At 31.2% G+C, this 25,573-nt stretch overlaps 2 protein-coding genes across 2 annotated transcripts; both read right to left on the reverse strand.

Moving 5' to 3' along the window:
- Positions 1 to 3,642, reverse strand: LOC107896576 (14-3-3-like protein GF14 iota). The gene is made up of 7 exons (XM_016821774.2): positions 3,486 to 3,642; positions 1,922 to 2,228; positions 1,603 to 1,690; positions 1,065 to 1,174; positions 840 to 988; positions 524 to 585; positions 1 to 312 (listed from the first exon to the last, which is right to left on the reverse strand). Exons 1-7 carry the CDS (start codon positions 3,559 to 3,561, stop codon positions 304 to 306), a joined length of 801 nt encoding a protein of 266 aa, XP_016677263.1. The 5' UTR covers positions 3,562 to 3,642; the 3' UTR covers positions 1 to 303.
- A 6,190-nt stretch (positions 3,643 to 9,832) lies between these two features.
- On the reverse strand, positions 9,833 to 15,455 carry LOC107896578 (probable methyltransferase PMT5). The gene is given in 11 exon segments (XM_041086211.1): positions 9,833 to 10,167; positions 10,579 to 10,784; positions 11,134 to 11,266; positions 11,778 to 12,081; positions 12,231 to 12,388; positions 12,572 to 12,656; positions 12,659 to 12,796; positions 13,245 to 13,485; positions 13,699 to 13,834; positions 14,007 to 14,964; positions 15,250 to 15,455. Coding segments are annotated over 9 exon segments (1,857 nt in total). The 5' UTR covers positions 14,519 to 14,964; positions 15,250 to 15,455; the 3' UTR covers positions 9,833 to 10,167; positions 10,579 to 10,634.
- Between the last annotated feature and the right edge of the window lie 10,118 nt (positions 15,456 to 25,573).

Consider the following 25,573-nt stretch of genomic DNA (forward strand, 5'->3'; position numbering starts at 1 on the left):
TAAAGCAAAAAAAAAATAATAATAATAATAACAAAAAATAACAAAAATATCCATAATTTGAACAAGTAATTCATATTAGAGAATATTAAATTAAAACAAAAATAAAAATTCAAGTGATCGATTTCATCATCTGGTTTTTGGTTGTACTGCAAATGATCGTTTAGCATTGTAAAAGGGCTAAACTGGTTGATCCAATCCTCTTGTAAGAACAGTTATAAGAAGCCAATTTAGACAAAGAGTACTAGAAAATTTTAAACATTGAACTGCCCCCACCCCCCAATTCTGACTCCCAGATTTTCTTTATCAATGTTTCTGCAAAACCCAATTTAGTGAGGAATGTAAGCAATAATAATGGTCAAATTGTGGTTTTGATCCTTACACTATGCTCAAATTTGGGATTTTAAGTGGAATAGTTAAAATGAGATTATTAAAGTAAAATGACCGTGTTTAGAGGGATGGAAACCATAATATGATGAAATCATAATAAAAAGAAGAAATGGTGGCAAGTGATAAGCCCTTATACCTCGGCTTTTGCCTCAGATTTGGCCACAGATTTAGTATCATCACCTTTTACGGTGTCTTCACCTGCATCAAAATTCATAGTCCTTAGATGTCTCAAGACAATGCTTCCCAAACATACCAATGTAACCAAAAGGCTTCATGTTTGAATAGGACAGCATGGAAAAGATCAAATACTATGTCCTATGCCACTGCTCTTTCAATAATGTTTACTCCAACTTGTGTATTTCATATACAGGTATATTCAAGTTTGAAGTATCCTAAATGAAGTTGATGTGGGAGTACATGGAAGCTATTTTCAGTTGAAAACAAGACAATACCTCCATCTTCAGGCAAATCAGAGGTCCAGAGGGTGAGGTTGTCTCTCAGAAGCTGCATAATTAGGGTGCTATCTTTGTATGATTCCTCACTCAAAGTGTCCAACTCCGAAATGGCTTCATCAAATGCTTGCTTAGCCAAATGACATGCCCTGCACGTTCCCAATTTATAACCAAATATATCGCCGATACTAAATATAGACACACAGACAGAGACTTAATATATACCTCTCAGGTGAATTCATTATCTCATAATAAAACACAGAGAAGTTAAGGGCAAGGCCCAGACGAATTGGATGGGTTGAAGGAAGATCAGTGTTTGCAGCAGCAGAAGCAGCCTTTTTAGTAAAAATATATCAAAAAAAAAAAAAAAGCTCAGTCTGCAGAAATGAAGAACATTATAATCAAGGTCAAATTGTTGTTCAACCCTTTTACTATGCTCAAACTTGAGATTTAATCCTTATATTTTATTTTAACATAATCTAGTTCGGGTTAAAATATTAGTATTACCCTTTTTTTCTTAAAAACACATTTCCAACTCATCATGGTTATGCTTAAATGAGTGTTATTAACAAATATCTACTTTAGTATTTTAACTGAAATCATTAAATGATAAGTATAGGGATGAATCTATACCAAATTAAAATAAAAGGATTGAATCTCAAATTGGAGTAATATAGAGGGATTAACACCACAATTTAACCAATAAACAAAATTATGGATATTTTTAAATGATAAAAGGGTAAACAACTAAACATTCAGTTACCTCATAACCTTTCAAAGACTGCTCAGCAGCTTCTTTCCTCTCCTGATCTGTCTTGAACTCAGCAACATACCGGTAGTAATCACCTTTCCTGAATCCCATTGCTTTAATATATATAAAAACTGTATTGAACTTTTTATCCAAGAAGTTTAGATTCACAAATAACTATAATCAGAATCAAGTTATTAGTATATATATATGAACTTAGACAAGACTTTGAGACTTGTACCTTAGAGTAAAAGTGTATGGAATATGTAGTATCAATGGCAATGAGGAAGCGGAGTGAAAGATTTAAAATGAAAAGTGAAAAAGGAAAACATACATCTTGTAGTAAAAAACAGTGGCTTCACCAGAGGAAGAAGAAGGGATGAGATGCTTATCAATGGTGCTCAAAATGTCAGTGCAAATGTTGGAAAGCTCTTCTTCTACTTTTCGACGGTACCCTTTGATCAGCTTCACGTTCTCTTCGTTCCCTTTGGATTCCTCCTTTTGTTCAATGGAAGACATGATCCGCCATGAGGCTCTTCGTGCCCCGATCACGTTTTTGTATCCCACCGACAGTAGGTTCCTCTCTTCCACCGTCAGCTCGCAATCAAGTTTCGCCACTTTTTTCATACTCTCCACCATTTCTATCTCACATCCAAAAACCAAAAGCACGAGATAAAAGAAAAAAAATCAAACTTGCTGATCCAATCTTAAATACAACTTAAATTAAGGGATGACTATGGAGGAGAGCAATAGTAGAGATTGCTTTATCCATCTCTATGCTCTTGTTTGTATGGATGTTGAAAATGAGCATGTGTCAGTGTCATGGCCCGCGCATAACTGCCGAGAGTGTGCAACTGAAGAGGGATGCTTGAGTTGTCTGTTTAAATAAGCCACATAGGGCCTTAAACTGCTTAGAACAAGATTTTTAGACTAGAAATGATCCTAACGGTCCATGTGGATGATTGGGGTTGCCTATAAATAGGGGCTAGCCCTAACGCCATTTGTAGCATAAAAGAGAGGTTAAAGTGGATCTACTTAGTAGTGACTTGTAACAAGTATATATTGACTTGAGTGTCTTTTCCTTTTAGAAGACATGAACTAGATTAAAACACAATGTGGAGACCCATTAGCCTCAACAATAACAATAGGAATAATTGCCTCAGGCTCATTATAAACATAAATAAAAGCATTTAAATGAGAGAGGTTTAAGTAACATTCAAATGAAATTTATTTCTCATATTCTTCTGGCAGAAAGGATTGTTATAACTTCTTTTCAAATATAATAAACTTATTGATTAAGGTGAACTCTAGTTAAGATTTTTCTCCTAGGTTTCTCTTGTGTTACCTTAAGTTTAATAATACTAACTTTTACTTTCTACTGAAAAAAACAAAATACTAAACCTCTACATTTTATTTTATTTTTAGGCTTTATTATTCGTAATGTTTACTTAAACATAAAACTTAAGTTTTGTATTTACGAGCCGAACTAAAGTTTATACATACTATACCATAGATACCATTATATTTACTACTCTTTGCTTTTTACTAATAAATTTTTAATTTAGTATTATAATAATTTATTCATAAATTATTATATTTTTTTATCAAGATATGATAAAGTGATCTAACATCAAACTTGATTTAACTAAAATAAAATATTAAAGTGAAAAATCCTTGAAAATGATTTAAATAAGATTTATTAAAATCTAAAATGATTCAAAATTTAAACTCGAAATAAATAAAAATTAACTCAAACTTGAAAACAATTTTAAATTTTTAAAATAACACTTTCTCAGCACACTGCAAAGCAAAATTCTATTAAATTTATAGAAATGTTCAAATTTTTCCATCTCTATTTGAAAAGTCATCGTTATTATTAGTAATAAAATTTTCATTACCTTCATAACGTTCGGCTTGTTCAGCGAGTTTAGCTAAATAAACATGAGTTTCTCTCTCCTTTTCTGAAGAAGACATTATTGAAATAGAAATTCAAAAAAGAAAGTGTACTTCAAAAGGGAAGTAAAAAAAGAAAAAAGAAATTGGGGAATGAGAGAAAGGAAAGAAAATGATGATTTCTTATAGAAGAAAGTTAATGGAGGAGCAAAGTTTAGGGGGAGGTTTTCAAAGTGAGACCGCGCCATCCGTTAATTATTATAGACTTATTCAATTCTTTCTTAAAAATTGTATATATTTCTCTTATATTTTTTTTGTTTTATTATTAATTACTGTAAATTTAATTAAGATATTATTACTTAATATTTATTTTTAAATGATTATTATTTTTTAAAAACTAAATTTTATTAACAAATTTTTTAATAATTAGATTTTTATATGATATTATTAATGGAAATTTGATATTGAAATGAGAGATATTAAAATTAAAGAAGAAACTGGTTTGAAGAATTAATTACAAAAAATTTTAATTTTAATTATATTAAAAAATTATTATTTAAATATTTTATTTAAATAAATTATGATATATTATGTAAAATATGTGATAAATTAATAAAACAAAAATATTATTAAAATTTAACTTGATTAAATAATTTAAATAATACAAATTTGTATAAATTAACTTGTTTAAATATATTTTCATGCAAACTAATATTTAAATACATATATTATAATTAAAATTAAATATAAGTTTTTGAACATTAATCTCAATAAGTTCTTATTTTTTGATATAATGGTTAGACCTACTCATTGTCCCTCCTCAACCATTAAATAAGAAGATAATATGCTTCAACGTACTCGAACCCATATCCTCCTGCACTGATAATAATACTGATGTCAATCGAGCTAAGACTCAATCAACAAAAACAAATTTAGTTTTTTTTATCTAGTTGGTGGAACATGAATCCTAAATATAATAGTGAATCAACATATATTATTGTCTAAACTTTTAAATGTATAATCTATAGCTATGTATTAAATTTTAGACAAAATTTTTTTTATAAATTGAATCACATTAACAAATTTATAAACATAAAATAAATTGATACAAAAATATTAAATATTACTTGGAAATTAAATATAATAGAACATGAATATATTTTTTTTAGAATTTCTTCCCTCTCTTTCTTTCCAATCCACCCATTGGACGTTCCAGGCTGAATTGTAATCCAAGTATTTAAAATATTATTTGAAGACTAAATTTTATGCCATAAAGGCAATTGGGGCTGTAGCTCAAATGGTAGAGCGCTTGCTTTGCATGATAGAGGTACAGGGTTCGATTCTCTGCAATTCCAATCGACACTTAAAATTTGCAATGTTTTCCTTCCCCTAACAAAATTGAAGCGCCAACTATGTTTTAGACTTTTTTTTTTTTTTTATGGGTAAATCACTGGATTTGATCACTCAACTTTTAAACTGTTTTCATTGTTTTCATTTAGTCATCTAAAAACTTCTTATAATTTCGTCAGCTAATTTTTTTTTTCCCTTCCCCTAATAAAATTGAAGCGCCAATCACTTTGACATATTCAGCAATCATGTTTAGACATTTTTTCTTATCACTCAACTTTTAGGTTGTTTTTATTTTAGTCTTCTAAAAGTTTTTATAATTCCATCACCTAATTTTTAGGATACTTTCATTTTAGTCAGTCAAAGTGTTCAATTCTTAACGAAGGTTGATTGTACACACCAAATCATATTAATTCGATCGATTTTTTTAACTTAACCTATAATCATATATAATAATTAAATCGACCGATTTATATGATATATAATTGATCTAAGCGAATTGAATTAACATTGATCAATTCGGTCGATTAAGTCAATTGACCGATTTATTTAAAATATATATTTGAAACAATGAAAATATAAATTATTTAATTAACTTAACTGATTTATATATTATAAAATATAAATATATTTAAAATAATTAAGAAAATATTAAATATTAAGTTAATTAAAACGGTCAAACTGAATTGAAATCGACTTACTGTTATCTCTCAAGCGAAGAAATAGAATTTCCAAAACCACTTTGGTTCCCTCCCATTTTCTTTTGCTTCATGAAGCTTTCACTTACAACCAAGGTGAAGTTAGACATATTATATTATAAATCAAGATATATTATAAAAATTTTCATTTAACTAAGGAATTAAAGTGATTTAATTGTTTTTTAAGAGAGGCTAAGAATGTGTTGAGTATTTTTGTGGGTCTTTCCTTCAAGGAGGCTAATTTTCCTATTTATATGATACGGTTTCTGAATATGACGTTCTAGGTAGGCCTTCATGCATGCCAACATGTACACTATTCTAAGGTTAACATGTGTCCCTTGAGTGAGGGTTCGCTTGCACGATGATGTGAACCCACCACTTGCGAACTAATTTAAGCTAACTATGCAAGTGATCACTACTAAAATAAAGAGGACCGGGTCGGTCCCAATCGGGTAAGTGGCTAACGAGTCGATAATGACAAACATCATAAGAGTATGTAATTTTTCTTAAACCAGGGAGTCAAGTATTTTGCATGCCACAAGCTACTCCCCTCCCTACGACATGTGACTTTTAATTAGCGTCATGAAGATTTAGTGAATGTAGATTCATCGTAGAGTTATTTGAGTTTGTTTTGTTTTGTTTTGAGTGTTCGATTTTGGCAGTCATTCTTGGTTTTGTAGTAGCAACTATTTGGTCGATTTTCGCCTTATGCTTCATTCATTGAGATTTAAGAAAAGAAATAAAGGTAGTTGACTGCGATATAGTGATGAACACTATCTAGAGAAATAAGCACAAAATATATAGAATTAATAAGCAGAAAAAACAAAAAGCAAGCAACTTATACTGCAAATGTGACATGTCAGTTATAATATTTATATGTGTTATAACGAAACACAAGGAGTATTTTAAGGACTGAACTTAAGGGGTTGTCAAAATTAATAAATGTTGTTATCAAATTAATTATTTCAAAGCAAATACTAATCTAATTTAGACACAAATTAGTAGTGCAACCAGAAATAGAATTAAGTTAAAAATAATCCTAGACATTTTATTAGAAATTAAATACTTTCTATTTCTTGGTTGAACAATGTGAACTCATTAACTTAAGATAAATCAATTTATCAAATATCGATTAAGCTAATACACTATCTCAATCAAGTTGTTTACTACTCTTGATTACGAGTACCATATCGGTCTCATCGCTCAGACAACTTTACAAAATCCTTACCCAACAACTTTTTCCTTATCAATCTCATTTGTCTAAATATTTTACTAGAGTCGTTAGTTCTAGTATTTTAAGAAGTTTGGCAAAATTGAATAAAATATTCCATCGAATAGAAGTATACACTTAATCGAACAATCAATTATTTTGTGCAAGATAATCATAATAGTACATGATTCATTTCAATTTTCATACAAACATTCGATCAAGCACTTAATAAATGAAATATAAAAATAAAAATAAGGAGAGAAATACTCATTGATAAGTCGGGATAAGCAAAAATCTTGAGTCTACTCGGATAGAAAAATTTTAAAATCGAACTAAAATAAAAACTCCACGTAAAAAAATAAAATCAAGATTTAACTACTAAAAGAAATGGAAAAGAAAATTCTATAATAATCTATTCCTAGGAAAGAAAAATATCATCTGCAGTCTACTCTCTATTCTATTAATCCCTTTAAATTGAGTATTAAAATTGGTTTACATCGAAAACAATTACAAGACTAAAATGTCATTAATATCATTATAATATTTAGGGCCTAAAATTGAAGAATGATCACAAAATGTCCTTAAAATGCAGGTCAGTGTCCATTGTAATCGTCACGGTGTCAGCTATTCTTCGTCACGATATGAGGTTGCAACGGCACAGGGTCAAGTGTTTCCACGCTGCTGCGAGATGCCTGTGTTAGCTCGTCATGCGTCTATCTTCAATGTTGTAACTTCCATGACTTGTGGTCGTGACTGCAACTACAATTCCACCCTTAAAGTGCATCTTGGCCCCCAATTGATCTTATATATCCACACAAACTTATTTAGATATAAAAAATCCATCAAAAACATGAAATAACATAAAATTTACTTAAAAACACACTTATACGAATTAAGCACCTAAAAACATAAATTAATGACTCGATTTTACTTAAAACATATAGAAATGTGCAGAAAGAAATAAGAAATAAACATACCAAATGACGATAGAGTAGTAGTCTAACACTTTCACCACAAACATCTTTTGTTGTTTGTTGGCCCATATGCCATGGGAACTTCACTCGCATGAAGTAGCCTCCAAAGCTACTTGATGTTGTCGATTTCGTTTTGTTTGAGCCTACTGATGTGCTCTATTGATATCGTATGTTATTTTCAATTAATTTGTTTAATCTCTTGAAAAGAAATTAATTGTTGATGTACTAAAATCTTCATTTGAGTTTATACTTTGTCATTTTCGATCAATCCATTAAATTTTGGGGGAGAAAAAATCAATTCACATCTCAACACATTCAAAGGAAGATACTAATGGCTCACATGGGCCAATACTTCATGGCCTACCCTTTTCGGGCTAGTCGCATAGCGAATATGGAAAAATAGAAACTTATTTGTATTCTAAGGCTTAACATAGAGTTTATCAGAGATTATCAATATTTCTATTTGTTGGGCGAGCCACTATACTAACTCACATTTGGGGGACCTATCTCAAAACTCAAGTAGAGAAATTGAGCAAACTTTAGGAACAGTTGATTGAATAAAGTATATAGATTTAGGTTTTGTTTTTTTAATTTAATTTGTTTATTACAAAAAAAAAAGGAGATACTAATGGCTGAAGCCTATAATAAGGTTTGGCATCAAGACAAGATGTTCTTTTCTGGATGATAAGTGACTTTTAAGTACCAATAGAACGCGACCTGGAGGTTCTTCAGATCATGTCTTCTTGTTTTTTGCTTTACTCGTCTTCCTTGTGAGACTCCATAATCTCCTTTTATATTGATTTCATCTATGAATAATTTTTTTACCATAAAAAAGAAAAAAGAAAAAAATGCATTTACCAATACAAAGGTTTTTAAGTTTAGAGGACAACTGAGTAAAACCTAAGTTATGACTCTCATTTTAAATTAATTTTTAAACTTTAAAATAATTTTTGAGATTATATAAATTAAATCATTTTATTATTAAAATTGTTAATTTCATCGTTAAGTGATACATCAAATCCTATTTAACATAATTTTGAAATTAAAGATGAAAAGAAAGGTTAAAAGGCAAAAGTTTTGTTTTGGTATTTTTGAATCTTATAATTTTATATTTTTCCAGAGGCTTTACGAGGCTTCAACTCCTCTCGTTTCTGGTTTCACTTTAGGTTTTAGTTTACTATTACTTTTTTTCTTTTTTTCTTTTTTCTTTTTTTAACTTTTCTTCTTTTCTAAGGATTTATTTTTCTTTAGTCTTTATTTTTTAAATTAAAATTTAATGTATCACTTAAAAAGTAAAATTAGCTGTTTTAATAACATAATGTAATTTTAAAATTTTAAAGATAAGATTGAAACATTTTAAAGCTCAGAAATCAATTAAAAATGAGAACCATAGTACAAGTTAAATTTCATATTTTAGATCAATTTTCTTTCATTACAGTTCGATTTAGATCTCTCTTTTGGAGTTCTAGCTAATTGGGGATTTGAGAATGAAACTTGGAAAATAAAATATGATAATTTAGTGGAAGAGAGCTTGACCCAATTTTTGGCTACTATTACTCCACTGATCATAAAAACATTTTTAATAGAAATCTGAGAATTGCCAAATGAGAAAATATGACTCAGAGCTGGACCTATAATTAAATCTAATAAAATGATTTAATTTAGCCAAATCTGATTTCCACTCAACCCAATCAACCATAAAGAGTCGATTCGGACCTACACAACATCATACTCAGAATAAAAAATGACCTGAACAAATATCAAAAAGGACCTCAAACCAAAATGACAAACTGAGAAACCCAACAGGCAAACGTGAATGACCCAAACATAATATCAAACTAACTCAAAATAACTCAAGTCCATAACAATCCAAACCTAAAGTGACCTGAACCTAAAATAATCCGAACATGAAATAGTCTTAACTTGAAATGATCCAAGATTTTTAAAATCCAAATTGACCCAATCCAAAACTAACGAGACCTGGGCATATTGACAGCTCTGGCTCGAGCATATCCATGAGAGTTTTCGTCATTTGCTTGATCTGATTTAGACCTAACCAAAATCTTACCAGCACACTAACAAACACAGAAGAAACGAATGTAAAGTAAAAAGAAAAAAACCCATTAGAAAGAAAGATTGTTTGATCTATTTGTAATTATCACATTTCATGGCCATTGCACAGCAATGAATTTTGATGGTTCAATACAAGGAGGAGTTCAATATCAAATAATAAAGAAATCAACAAACTCAAAAATAAGACCAAGTGGGAAAAAATGTGGATGGATGAATTGCTACAAATACCTTGACGAAGAAAACGAAAGGCAGCTACTTTAGCAGCAAACCTCGTTTCTAATCTATTCTACAATCCTCCACCATGCTCCTTCTCAAGTCATTAATATCGAACCTGTCGAAACTCTGGAGCATATCCAACATTGTGATGCCACCGATAGTTCATCCTCTGCCACAATAGCTGCATCATCAGTTCTAGAACATAATACCTAACTATAATCTTTTGAAAAATGATATGTGCCGATGCCTAGGTTTTATAGGAGGTTTCGATTTTCTTTCAATAGTGTAATATGTATAACACCATTGGACCAGTCGAATGCTTATAAGCTTGGTGCATGATATGATACCATCAAAAACTTGAAAGGTTTTGTACCCATAAAATCCGGTTAGCGTAAACCTAATTATTAAAACATACCACTTACTCTGTGATCTGGAAACCAAAGCCAACATAGTTCCAGTGTCATGAGATATCAATTAATAAGAGGATCATTAATATGTTTGACATTTTACGCTGACTATGTATGCATGCATGCATGTGTGAGTGAGAAAGGGTTTTGCGGTGGATTAATTAGAGGATTACCAGATCAAGAAAAGTTTACAGATCTGCGGTCTTGAGACCTTTTGGCGCTAAAGCAATCATTTCTTCACAAAAGGTCTCTGACAAACAAGTAGGCGCTCGTCACTACCATTCTGAAGGTCGATCACCCTTGCATCCCATCGTATTTGTGTAGCATGTGCACGTGCCAACTCTATAACTCCTAATTTATCAGAGAGCACAACCCAGCCCTGCAAAAAACACAAGCTAAGATTATGAATTTCAATAACTTCTAGTATACCGTTGCTCAAGAAGCTAAAAACTATTTCAGAAACCATTAATTAATACAACAAATTATAGGCTAGGACAATTGAAATGGTAATTTAGGGCATTGATTAAAATATCAAATTCTTTTTAGACAGGGCTTATTGAGGAGGATTAGGGTATTGAGCATAAAATACAAACATAACAAAATCAAGTCTTCAAACAATATAACAAACAGTTGAGAGGTGTCGGAGGAAAGTCACGCAGAAAAATAGAAAGAGGAAAGAACGGGACACTGCATGGAATTTCAAGCACAAACCCAGAGAATTTGAGTACCTCAGGACGAAGAATTCGATCCATCTCTATAAATAACTCCATCAAGCCACACCTCTCTGAAGTGAGATGTGAGAGGAGCCCATTTGCATGAAGCAAATCATACGTTCGAGGATATGTTGGGAAGGGTTCACACCTGCACAGCACCAGATACATGAGATAAAAATTCCCTTTCAGCATTCAAAGGAATGACATATCTGCACGCCTTAAAGAGCAAACTTAATAGCAAAAAAAAAAAAAAACTTTTGAAGGAGCTCAAAGAGAACCGCACATTCAAATTCCGAATGTAAATTTTACTATTAGCAATCTAATACACTTCCCAACTTAATTTGAGCAAATAAGCCAAATAATAGTTCAACAACTGAAGGTTTCAGTAGATATAGAAACTTTATAGGCAACAATGATATTCAATTTTAACAAAGAATCTGAACTAAAGCAAACTATTTTAGTTTTTAACAGAATTTGGGATCCAAAAATTTTAACATTATCTTAATCAGGTAACACAAAAAGAAAAATCACTCCTAAAAGGTACAAGTTTGTGAAGATATATAGCCATAACCAAACAAAGATGTTAAAACTTACAATCCAAAACCAGAACATAGCTATCAACTTAAACAAATGCTTTGATGAAGTTGTAAAAAACTGACCAGTCGTGCAAAACACCAAGAAAACCCCGGTCAAGAATGAGAGGAAGCGTATTGTGTGCCCTAACAGGCACAACATTCATCACCCACACCGATTTCCTTTCCTCCAGAAATGCAGCATTCAAACCCCCATAATGAGCATTCATGTCCATCACATTGCGTACCATATTAAATGGTGGCAAAGGATCTTCATCTCCTGGCCTCTTGGGATGGTCAGAGAAAATTAATGGTGTAAGCAAAGACCAATAGTTTTTTAAAGCTAATTTCCAAACTTGCAAGTCTTCAAAGAAATCCTCTGGACTAACTCCTGCACAAGATTAACCTACATCAATATCCTAGCCAACTAAACCATCTACTTTATCAATATCCTATGTATTACATATTGCAGCACAATGGAATCTTTGTTTTTTCAAAAAGCATGAGCAGGAAGAAAAAATGAGCAGGAAAAATACTTTCCATGAACTTCAAGCTCCGCTGAGCTCAAATCTGAGCTAGAGGACCTGTTCTGAATAGGAATCCAGCGTTTGCTGGAAGTTCCAGAAATACATGGTACCAAGGCCTGATAATAGGGTGCATCATATCCTTCTTTGCAAAGAGGTACATCGTTCTTCTTGCTATATTCAAGAAAATGAAAGTTCAAAAAACATCAGAGGTGGTTTGACTGTTATAAGTTAAGAGAACCAGATACAACTAATTCAAAGTTAAAGGGTAAGATAACCTAAAAACAAAGCCTGTTCCATAAATCAGTTGATCTAAGAGTTACCAACAGAAGAGTGAAAATATCAGTGTATACTCACTTAGAAGAATAGCAATGAGCATCGGCTGTTTTCTGCCAGATGAAAGTATCATCCTGCTGAGCAATAAGACTCCAACAAATTTTTCAGTATATTGTTCCAGTGGTGTTAACATGTTTCTTTTCTTCATACTTGTTGAACTTCCTTGTGGCTTACTTGTTGGTGAGGTTAAAACAAAATAACCTCCAGGCTTGAGTAACCGATCTATCTCTATAAGGAAAATCCCCTCTGTTTTATAATGCCATAGTTAGAAAGCAAAGCTTACGTAATTTTACAATAGGGAAAATACTTGCCTATTTATTAAATATTGATACATATATAATGGATTAAGATCATACATATATCTAAGGTTAACACTTCAGATAACTCAAGCTACATGCATTAACTTTCTCTTTTTCCTTTTTGGCCCTAAATAGTCTTTTTCATCAAAGAACAGCAGTTGAAGTTTCAGTTGTCAAATACATTTTATGGCTAGCGGTGTTATTAAGCTTAACAGAAAGCATTATTTACAATGCACCAAACAACTCTATACTGAAACATTAAATTTAGATTATCACTAAAAATATAAGGAATGAAATAGTGGTATAGCTACATTTTCCCAAATAATTTGGAAAGTAAGACAGAAGAGTATCAACAAATAACAGAAAGCAAGCCTATTATTAAACTCTGAAAGTACCTTTCTTGTCCCAAACAATACCGCACTGAGCACAATGAACCATGTCAAATGATAATGATGGATATGGCAGTTGCCTTGATATGAAGTTTCCAATCATTGCGGGAAGACCTCTCTCAAGAGCTAGCTGAACTTGGCTTCCCGTTGCCTCATATGCGGCAATACAAAGAGTCATTAACTTCAGTGAAACTAAATGAGCTCCAAAACTTCCAAATCCACAACCAATATCAAGTACAGTGCGTACCTGCAATCAAAGTAGGAGATTAAATACCATATAGCGCAGATAGTTTTACCTCCTCTTGAAGACCATACAATATCTTCTCATATTTTTAAACAGAACAAGCTAAAATATTTGGGAAAAAAGATATTCCTAAAATACCAACTTTTCAAAGCTCAAGGTATCCCAAAATGCAAAAAGCTGTAAGAATATCATGATAAAGTGAAATAAAAGACTTACTCCGGCTTGAAACAATTCAGAGTCGCTTCCCAGTCCCAACATCTCTGCAATCTGACGAGAATAATCTTTGACACCATCAAAGATTAAGCCATCTTCAGGGTGGAAAGCAATTTGATTCTCTTCTAGCAACATGATTCTAGACAATTTTTTAAATAATTATGAAGATAAATTAAAACTGTTATTGATCACATAAAGAACATAAGCTGCTACCAGACACTGATTAATTCTACAAGGTAAAGTTTGTACTAAAGGAGATAAGCCTCACACTTGCTACTTTCACAAAGCATCTAAAAGCATTTAATACATACCTTTTTGTCACGCCTCCAGATGAAAGGAATTGGTCTTTTGTTATCTTGATATTTCCACTCCATATCACATCCCTACCAGCAGGCCAACGGAGTGGAATCTTATAATCTTTTGGAGGGCGAACTAAACACCAGCTTCCTTGCCTTGGCACTTCACAACGTCGATCAAACTCCTCTCCATCTTTAAACCCTGATATCAAATTTGCAGTTACATTATAACAAGGTACATAATTTTCTCTTTCTTTGCAACAAAGGCCAAGCTCCCTTTGCCGACTAGATCCTGACAAGATAGTTCTCAACTCAAAATAATCAACTGCTGCTTGCTCCTTTAGCCTTCTATAGTTTGTAAAGATCTCAGGTACGGGAGTGGAAGTTACAGAGTCAAATGAATTTGAAGACGATGATCCAAAGACTGCAATCAGCGCAAGCACACTGACAAAGCATAATAACAACCAACTGACAGGCGGTCTAGGACCGAAAATAACAGATAGTTTATTGAGCAAGGGGCTTCTCATGTCCAAAACTTTAAACTTTAAAGATTGGAAAGCCACTAAACAATCAACCCCTTTAGCTTAAGTCTCCAAGAACTGTGAAAAGCATAACCTATCATTACATACAAACTTCTATATATGTCACCGCGAATCTGGATAAGCCCAACAAGCATTGAAACCACCTACTCTATACTCCTCCCAGCACCGATCTTTCCCCAACCATCACAATCAACAGATACAAAACAATTAGAACAAAATCCAAAGTTCACTATAAATCCACCATAACCAGTATATATAAAAAACCACAAAAATAAAACTGAATTTCAATTCCTTATTATGGATCAACAATTCCACCTATATAACTAAATCACACAACACTGATCCAAACCAAACCGAAATAGAGCCGACGGGAACTCAATTTTGAGTAATGTCAATTCCTCAGTCTCCAGCAAGTGACAAATCGCACCAAGCTGCAAGTGATCCACTAAAATCAAAACTCAAAATAACGAAATTATAATTCTTTTAACGATGAATTTTGGTAAGATGAAAATGATATCGAATCTAACAACAGAATTTTCTATTCTTGGCCAAAAAAAAAAGAAATGCAAAAACTTTCCGTTTTTAGAACCCGTAAAACGGAAGTCAGATCTCAAAATGGAAACAATACAGATCAAGATCATTAAACACCAATCGAAGTAAATCGAAAACTGAAAAAAAATAAAAAAAAAGCAATTAGGGTTTACGTTGGAGCGTACTTGTGGAGAGATTCAAAATTCCGAAAATTGACAAATGGTGAAGAGAGTGATTGAGCGAAAGAGAGAAGTGTTCTTTAATGAGAAAAAAAAAACAATTTTTTTAATTGTTAATAAAATAATAGATCTGAAGGCAAAAAGACAAACAGAGAGAGCAGAAATGATTTAGTAACATGAAGATGATTTATTTTAATTAGGATTTATTATGTTGGCCGACTTTTATTTATTAATTTATTTATTAAATGGTGGGCTTGTTTGGTTATTTTTAAAATATACGGTACCCTGGTGAAAGAGGAAAAGCTAAGAATGACAGGTGGTGTTGTTACTGATTGGGCGGCTCCTGATGTTTTATTCGGTGGGTTCAACTGAAATTAACGATTCTGATTTAGCCGTCAAAAAATTGGGAGTTAAACGAGGTTACTTTAAGGTTAACGCGATTTTTCATTTAAGGAGGATTTAAAATCAGTCTAATTCTAGTTGTAGTCCCTCTACTAAAATAAAAGATTTAATCCTTTAGTTAATTTTTGATGTAATTTAGGGTGTGCTTTATAAACTGAAATTTTTAAGTGCTAAGTTTTTCTAATTTCTGAATTTATATTAGAAATTTTTTTGATTAATTAGTAAATATAAGTATCGAATATAATTAAGTTGTTTGAAAAAAGTAAATATTAATTTTTAAAAGATTATTTATTTTTAATTTTAGTATTATTGATATAATATTTTATATTATTTGCAATTGTTTTGGATGAAAGATAAATATGGTAATTTGAATATATCATTTTAAAAAATGATAATTTATTTTAAAATTTTAAAAAAATAAAATCGACTTAATATAGTCTAAGTTATCATAAGTAGCTAGTTACCTATCGTATTCAACATTTTTTTGTTGAAAAGTTTAGGGATAAATCTCAAAATTATATATGAACTATAGTTTAATGTGTATTATATACATAAATTTTGATTTTGTGTAATTTTATACATGAAATTTTTTATTTGATTTAATTCTTGTAAATTATTAATAAATATAATTTTATATTTATATATTGCATACATAAATAAATATATTTATCTAATATAAAAATAAATTGATTTATTAATTTTTCTAAATGTATATGATTAAATCAAAATTAAAATTTTAAATATAAATTTTAAACTATAATTAGAGTTTCACATGTATAATAACTGTTTGACAAGAATAAATAATTTGATAGACAATGGAAGTGAATTAAAAATATAAATCCAAGGCCGGAGATATTGGTTTTGGTGTAGCTTAATCACGAATTAAATTTAGAACACACAGACACAACATTTAGTTGGTGAAGTTTTGGTTTGTTTTGTTGGGAATAATTTTGGTGTTGAATAATGCATTAATTTTTACGTGACTTTATAAAAAAAAAAGACAACAAAAACAAATAAATCAGGATTTATTCATATAATTACTTTTAAAGAATATCCTATTATAATTCAATATTCTGATTTTACAGAGAATATTGTCATATTTGAATGCTTGCCCACACACCGCGTTATGCAAAATATAAGACTAACCCAGCAATGGACGAAAGCTTTTTTTTTTTTTCTTTTTGATTATGCAAATGGAAGGATTGCGTCAGAATCCAGGGTTGCATTAGCACAATATGAGCTGTGCCCACTGCCTTGCCTCCATCGAGGAAAACATGAATTCACCTCATCCAGGGGAATTTCAGACCAACAACCATCAAATTAGTCTGGGGATCCAATCATATGTGGTAAATGTCAACTGTATAAATTCCCTGTAAATGTATCAATTGTCTAGGGGCTCAAAACCCAAGTTCTCTCCTTTATGCGCCCCATATTCTGTCAGTAAAAAAAAAAAACTGAGGATGATTCCAGTCTTTTAACACTTCTTTGACTAACCTATTAATTGGATGAAGTTAATCCGGATCATATTCATTTTCGAATTATTTATTCAAATTATTTTAAAATTGAATTATTTTAAGTTTGGTCTTTCGAGATTTGAGCCTTTTTGAGAATGTGTTGTTTTTTTTTTGGCTTAAATCATATTTTAGTTAGGAATATTGATTTTTTTATAATCAATTCAAATTAGATTAAATTTGGACTCGAATTAATCGAATCAAATTCATTCAATAAACTACAAATAAACTAACAAATTTGATACAAATCGATCAACTCAAATTCAAACTTAACATAATTTTAAATTGACTCAAACCCGAAACAATACAAACCTCAAATACACCGAACTCAAAATCAATCTAGAAATAACTCAAAAAACATTAAAATAAAAGTTAACCAAATTGAAATTTGAACCATCCATGTAATTGGTAAAGTGTATTGAAAAACAAAGGAGGCCCATGATGTGATTAGGTGTGGCAATTACTACACCCTAAAATGGGGGAGAGAGAACCATCCATTCATCATTGCAGTAATTGGAACTTTGATCACCAAAAGGAAAAACCTAAATTGCAAGGGATTGAATGTTGTATTAGAACTCTCCAATTATAGCCGCTTAAATTGATTGAGTCATGATTGTTATTAAAATTTTAAATTATGTTTATATTTTTTTCTCGTAGATTATATTATTTTTGTGTTATATTATAATTTAATTATTATTTTGTTATATTATTTTTTATCGGTAGTCAATAGGTGAAAGTATCATGGATGTCTCCGAATTAGGAGTTAGATTATGTTTTATTCTCTCCACTAAATAAAAATAAATAAATTTGTCCCTTTACATTAGATTAAAAAGCAAATTGACCATTTCTATTAAAATTTTCATCTATTTATACTATTAAAAATGGCGTGGATAACAAAATAATTAGATAGTGATACTTGACATGCTACATATATCTAATTGTAAGAAAATATAATATTGTATGTAGTATTAATATGTCAGTAAAAATAATAATGTAATACAATGTAGTAATAGTAGCACAATAGAATACCTGTAATCGGACAGAGTTGAAAATTAGAAGAAGAATTTTGTTGAGGCCTGTATGAACAGTTTCCTTAAGATAAATTTGATCTCTCCTCGATGCTTTGAGTAACGTTAGACGTCTGTCTCCCATGATACAACAACAAACGATCACAGTAGTAGCACAACAACAGTGATAAATCGAACACAATCTTGCCTTTCTCTATCGCCAGGAGGAATGAATTTAGAAGAAATCTTTTATATTGATGGTTTTTTTTATGATGCGTTTTAAAACTCTCCTATCTTGGCTTTATATAGACAAGAGGAAATGAATGAAGAGGTTTAGACCGATTCATGAAGAGTCTTGTTGAAAAGTTAATAAATATTACTGAACAGACAATGAAAAGATGCAATATTAAACTAAAAACAGTGAATCTATTCATCAAAAGATACAATTGTTCAAAAGATACAACTGTTCATCAAGAGACAAAATTATTGTTTAGTTTGAGCATTAATTTATCATTCATCACTCAAAAATTTTGAGCATATTGTATAGAATATAAATTTATAATTTATTATTCAAACCTTCAATTTTATCAATAAAATAATATGCCTCAAAGTTCCAAAATATCAATTATTTTCCAACAATCCCCTGCATGAATGAAATTGATGGACCAACGAGACTCAAAGAAGTGATAGATTCTACGTTTGATATTTGCACAGGAGAGGTAGGCATCAACCCTTGAACTTTCCCTTGTGAAAGTATATTTACTTTACTAGTTGACTAGTAGACGCGATGTCCTTGAACTATTATACCGTTTGTGTAAACGATGATATACCTCACACAAATACCTCTCTGACAAGATTTTAGTTATCATGGGTATGTTCGTATGGTCGTGAACATCCTCCTGGTTTTGCAAGAGCTTAGAGAACTATGCCCCAATAGTCTCCTTGAAGCGCCCGCACTTCACTCTCATATAAGTGACTTATGTTGCTTGTTTCACCGAAACACACAATGGTCATTAAAAGCATTGCTTAACCTTTTTTACATTTTAATCATTATTTTCATCATAGGAATGGACTTCGGATAAGAACCCTTACAATGACCTTACAAGGCTTATGCAAGTAGGTTGTCCCATTAAACCTAGATCTTGGGATCTCTAATCAACTAGGTTAGATTTTTCCTTCACATAGCGTCTTAAATATTCATGGGCTTTAGTCTCATTCCTTTCGATGTTTTATCAACTTGATCTCGATTTAACCATTTGATTAACGGATCCGCAATGTTATCTTGTGATCTTACAAAATCAATAAAGATAACTCCAATTGAGATCAGTTGTCTAACAATATTGTGTCGACGACGCAGTGTCTCGACTTACCATTATACATTATGTTCTGTGATCTACCAATTGTTGCTTGGCTATCACAATATATGCATATTGTGGGCACAAGCTTTGGCCATTTATGAATACCCTCTAAAAAGTTTCGTAGCCATTCTGCTTCTTCTCTAGATTTGTCTAGAGCTACAAACTTATATTCCATTGTGGATCTGGTTATAATCGTTTACCTTGAGGATTTCTATGACACAGCTCCTTCTTCCAATGTAAAAATATAACTATTTATGTCTTTGGTATCTTGAATATTAGATATCCAACTGGCATCGGAGAATCCTTCTAACACTGCAAGATCTTTGAAATAATGTAATTCGTAGTTTCGAGTATATCTGAGATATCTTAGTACTCTCACAATTGTTTTCTAATGATTCTCCGCTAGATTGCTTGTGAATTTGCTTAAACTACTTACAGTGAAAGCAATATCAAGTCTAGTGCAACTTATAAGGTACATTAGACTGTCTATGACTCTTGCATACTCCATTTGGTCAACACTTTCACCTTTGTTTTTGGACAGATATTGACTTATATCTATTGGAGTTCTGGCTACACCAAAATCATCCTTACCAAATTTCTCAAGGATCTTGTTTATGTAGTGTGATTGAGTCAATACGAGACCTTCAAATGACCTTTTAATTTGGATGCCCAAAATCATGTCAGCAATCTCATATCTTTCATGTCAAATCTTGAATTTAACAAGTTTTTGGTACGTTTTACCATTTCATTGTTACTTCCAACAATGGGTATGTCATCAACATATAAACATAGAATTACATATCCATCAACAGTGGTTTTGACATATACACATTTGTCACACTCATTAATTTTAAATCCATTTAATATCATGACACTGCAAACTTATTATGCCACTACTTTGGTGCTTGCTTAAGTCCATACAAAGACTTCACCAATTTACAAACTTTTCTTTCTTGCCCTAAAGCTACATGACCATCAAGTTGTTCCATGTAAATCTCCTAATCAAAATCTCCATTTAAAGCTCTTTTAACATCCATTTGATAAACTTCTAGTTTCCACAAAGCGGCAATAGCAAGTATCATTCTTATAAAAGTTATTTTTGATACAGGAGAAAATATATCAAAGTAATCAAGGTTTCCTTTTATCTATAACCTTTTATAACCAATGTTGCCTTGTACTTATCAATTATTCTATCTGCTTTCACTTTTCGTTTGAAAATCCATTTAGAATTTAGTGGTTTAATTCCTTGAAGTAGATCCATTAATTCCCACGTATGATTTTTCATGATAGAACTAATTTCACTCTTGAAAGCATCTTTCAAAAAATGCTTTCATATGAGCATATAGCATCATTATAAGTTTGAGGTTTAGTCTCTAGCATATAGGTTAGACAACCCGATCCAAACGACTTTTCCACCTTTGCACTTTTACTTCTTATTGGTTTGACCTCGACTTCAACCTCTTGTTGAAAGTCTTGACTATCAATAGTCTTTGAAGTTCATTTTGTTGAACCTAACAAACTTTCTTAGTCTTACAAGAGAATATATTTTTAAAGAATGAGGCATTTTTAGAATCCAATGTCGTATTCTTGTGAATTTTAGGATTCTTTGATTCATGCACAAGAAATCGATATGCATTGCTGTAACGTACATAACCAATGATGTAACACCTCTAACCCCGTCCCGTTACCTGAACAGGATTGCAGGGTATTACTAGACATCTCAGTACATTTGCACTTAAAACAAGAATAAACGAAATTCTATACATCTAAACATAGATTTAATGGGCCCACAGTACTTATTATACACAATTAAAATAAACCGGGGTTCGATCGGAAGCTTAGTAAATTTTTCGTACAATTTCAAATTTTCCTCTTTGAAAACAGTACCACACGCCCGTGTGGCTAAATTAACATGTCCGTGTGGCTTGGGACACGTCCGTGTCTTTAGCCCGTGTGCAATACTGACTTTTTAACACGGTCAAAACACACGTCCGTGTGGCTTACCCGTGTACTAAACTGATTTTAAGGCATGGCCGTGGCAACCATGGCACACGCCCGTGGACTAAATTGGTTGTAACCATTTAGGTGCAGGGGATACAAGGCTCAACAACATGCCCATGCGCAAGCCGTGTGTCTCACACGGTCTGGTCACACGCCTGTGTACCAGGCTGTGTGGATGACCAGACTGTGTGGACTCAACAATGAGCCTTTCACACTTTACTATCCAACCCTGCAAATTTCAATCCACAACCAATACAAATACCAATACTAAACCAATCCAAACGCATTTTATACACTATCCAATACTTAACTTTAAACACTTATCATGTATCATTATCAATTATAGTTTTACTTATTTCATTATTACAATCACAATCCAATCTAACACACTTAAGACATCCTAGATACATGCCTTTATCAACAATTAACATGCTTTACCTTATTGAGTTCGGGATCGGCCTGGGATGCTGATTCAACGATCTGACTTTAACTTAACCTGCGCACGGAAACAAACCGTACGCTAAGTATGAACTCAGTGGTGTTTCTATAATCCGAACATTTAAAACATAACATACACTTATTGTCCTATAATAATCATAAATATTCATTTATTCATTTCATAAGTAATTTCTTTACAACTTATTCAACCTTCATCATCTAATAACTTGATTAGCTTTTTCATTTAATTCTCAACAATAATATTCTCCATTCATATGCCTTACTCATGTTTCTATTCACTATTCAATATCAGTAAACATATTTCAAAATCGATTAATTTATCAGTTTCTTTCAATAACATTTAGTCAATTGATAACAATTAGTTATCCAGTAACGATTATTCGTTCAGTAGCAATCATTTACTTAGTAACAATCAATTATTCGATGGCAGTCAGTATTTTTCAATATCAATCATTTAATAATTATTATTCAGTATTAGTCAATCATTTATTCAGTAACAGTCAAATATTCGATAGCAGTCAATTTTTCAGTACGTTTATTTGTCCCTATTAACATGACTCGGACCTGGACGAATACACGACTCCAACCCATACACGGGGAATAGTATACAGTGTTCCATCGACCGAAGCCGGAATACACCGTAGGGTAACAGTAATAGTAGCAGTAACAATCACAGTCAGGTACAGAGTACCTCTTCGGAACGAATCCGGAACAGTCACAGTAGTTGACACATATAGTGTCTCATCGACACACAGTCGGAATATCCCTGAACACTTCCAATCCTATGACATGTCAATTCTATCAAATAAGCCCGACACTGTTAATAGGGTATTCAGTAAACTTTCAAATTTTCAATTTCATTCATAATTTAATTTCAATTCAATTTAATTCATTTTTCCATATCAATCTACATACAATTCAGTTGCAATACAATATACATTTTGATTCATTTCAATAATCATAAAACACAATAATGCTTACCTTAATTACTTACCATAACATTCAATCAAAATATAATAATTAACAATTAAATTTTACCTTTTAATGCATCACCCTATACATTAAATAATAAATTCAACAATTAAATATTAAGTTCGGATTATAGAAACACAAACCGTGATTTCTGAGTTAACCCTCGTTGACCTCGTCTTTCCTTTCTTAACTGAGGATTTTTCGGCACCTCGTTAGCAATTAAATCTTCAAACCTCAAAATCTCATTTTTTTTCTTTTTCCTTCTTTCCTTCCCTTGTTTCGTCCCTGCTCTCTATTCTTTCTCCCTTTCTTTTTCTTTTCTTTTGTTTCTTTATTCTTTTATTTCATTTACTTTATATGTATATAATATAATAACAATAATAAATATCTATTTATTAATCAATACATTTATTTACTTATACTTACACATGTAACATATCATCATCATACATTTGTCATGTTTTAATTTATTTATTACATAAAAATCTTATAATATAATTATTTAATTAATAAATATCTTTTAAAATTAAATACATATATTACAAATGTATGTATTTTTATTTATACACTTGTATCAAATCATATCCACACATTTGTCTTTATTTAATTTATTCATCATATAATATCAATTTAATAATAATAAATACATTAATATTTACTTAAATAATAAGCAAATACATACATGTATTACAATTGTATGTATAATATTTATTACACTTGTATTTTATTTTTGCCACACACTTGGCATTCACTTTGGCTTATTTACTTATTTAGTCCCTTCAATTTTCTTTATTCTATAATTAAACTTTCACACTATATTCAATTTAATCCTTTTATCTAATTATCCTTAATTTAAGCTAATTCACTTAATTAAACTTTAATTAACCACTCACTTAACTTTGTAAATATTAATAATAAATATTTACGAATCCATTTTTCAAAAATGAAGATCCGAAAATATAATTTTCCGATAACTGTAAAGTTCGGGTCATTACAATTCTCTCCTCCTTAATAAATTTCATCCTCGAAATTTACCTGAAAGAGAGGTGGGGGTTCAGTGATCTCACAGTTTCTTTCGGTTCCCGTGTAGCTGCCTCAATATTATGACTTCACTTCTCAAGCTAGTATCTCGAACAGTTCTTCTTCTTTATACAATGAATCAGTTCAAATTTCAATATCCCTTGCCAAGTAACATGTGGAAGATCTGATCTATGTCTTTTGAAGACCAAATCCTAAAAATTTCATAAATTTTTTTGTAATTTCAGAAGTAAAACCAGTCAATTCATTACCAGTCCAACTCTTTCTATAATCTCAGATACCCAAACAGAACGAGAACTCAATTTCACTTTTTCAATCAAATCTCAAGATTTTCTTCCAACATGCAACTTAAGAAATACCTTATCACTAGCAGAATACTTGATATACATAATTTCCATCTGTCAAAAGCTGCTTTCAATCTGTTTCAATCTCTTCCACTCTTATTTAGTTTTACGAATCAAAACAACTCCACATATTCCTTTTCTTGCTACATTCAATCAAATACTGTGCAGTTTTACATTCACAATCATACGAAGCTTCATACAATGCTGAAAATTATTATCGTGTATCCAGAACTTCTTGTATTCATTCTAGCATCAGAATATAAACCATGTATTTCTATCAGAAATAATAGAAACTATCATACCATAAATTTGACGATCTCAGAAACTCATATTTCAGACAATTTTTAAGTAAGAAACTTATTCATGTTTAAATAAAATATGCAAGCTTCGCCATACCTTCGACGATTATTTAAATATCATCTTTTCTTTTTCGCAGATAGACATAATTCCAATTCAAACTCATAGAAATTCTATCCCATTTTCATTCTGATATCATCACTGGTTGTAACAGTTCTGAATTCTTCAGTACAACTTCTGTTTCTAAATAGTAGACAATCATCAAATTCAATTTAAAATTTTAATCAAAAGTCATCTGTATACTATACACATTTAATCGGTAACTCGTTATCACATTCCTGAGCTTTGCAGATCTGCTGTAGAGAAATTAGTTTAACTTTTATCCTAACTAAAATTGAACCATCATCAAGTGATAACAGCTGAGGGTTCATAACACATAACACAAAGCAAAACTTTCAATTCTGAGTATACATAACTCCATTTGCTTTTCTTGAATGATAATCAATTATCAAATCATGATCTTTCTAATGCAAGGACAATAAGTACCACTTCCAAATCATGTATCAAATAATTCTTCTCATGTGATTCTAACTTTTTATAGCATAAACCATTAGTTTTCTTTCTTGTATCAAAACACTACTATCCCTGGAAATTACAAGTTTCTTCATCGGATTTCAGACTAAACCAGAACTAGTGCTTCAATTTGCTGAGCTCTCAACTAATCAAAACCTTGCTGACATTTATCAAATCATTCCAATGCTATATCTTTCTATAATAATCATATCATCCAAAAATCCCTTTTTCAAATTTCTGGTAATAACCGACTAGTTTCAGAAAACTTCGATTTCAAATACACTTTTCAACATCATTTCAAGCACAAGATCTATAGCAAATTCAACTTCCTTAACCAAAAATAATTCAAGTAAACATATCAAAGTTTT

This window comes from Gossypium hirsutum, chromosome A13 (assembly GCF_007990345.1).
Source record: "Gossypium hirsutum isolate 1008001.06 chromosome A13, Gossypium_hirsutum_v2.1, whole genome shotgun sequence".
NCBI classification, from domain to species: Eukaryota; Viridiplantae; Streptophyta; class Magnoliopsida; order Malvales; family Malvaceae; genus Gossypium; species Gossypium hirsutum.

Excerpts from the sequence above, each read along its gene's own strand:
- LOC107896576 (XM_016821774.2), bottom strand. The coding sequence starts at position 3,561 with ATGTCTTCTTCAGAAAAGGAGAGAGAAACTCATGTTTATTTAGCTAAA. Across the intron at positions 1,691-1,921 it reads ACTGTTTTTTACTACAAGAT|GAAAGGTGATTACTACCGGT; the intron begins GTATGTTTTCCT and ends AATGGGATTCAG. Across the intron at positions 989-1,064 it reads ATAATGAATTCACCTGAGAG|GGCATGTCATTTGGCTAAGC; the intron begins GTATATATTAAG and ends GGGAACGTGCAG.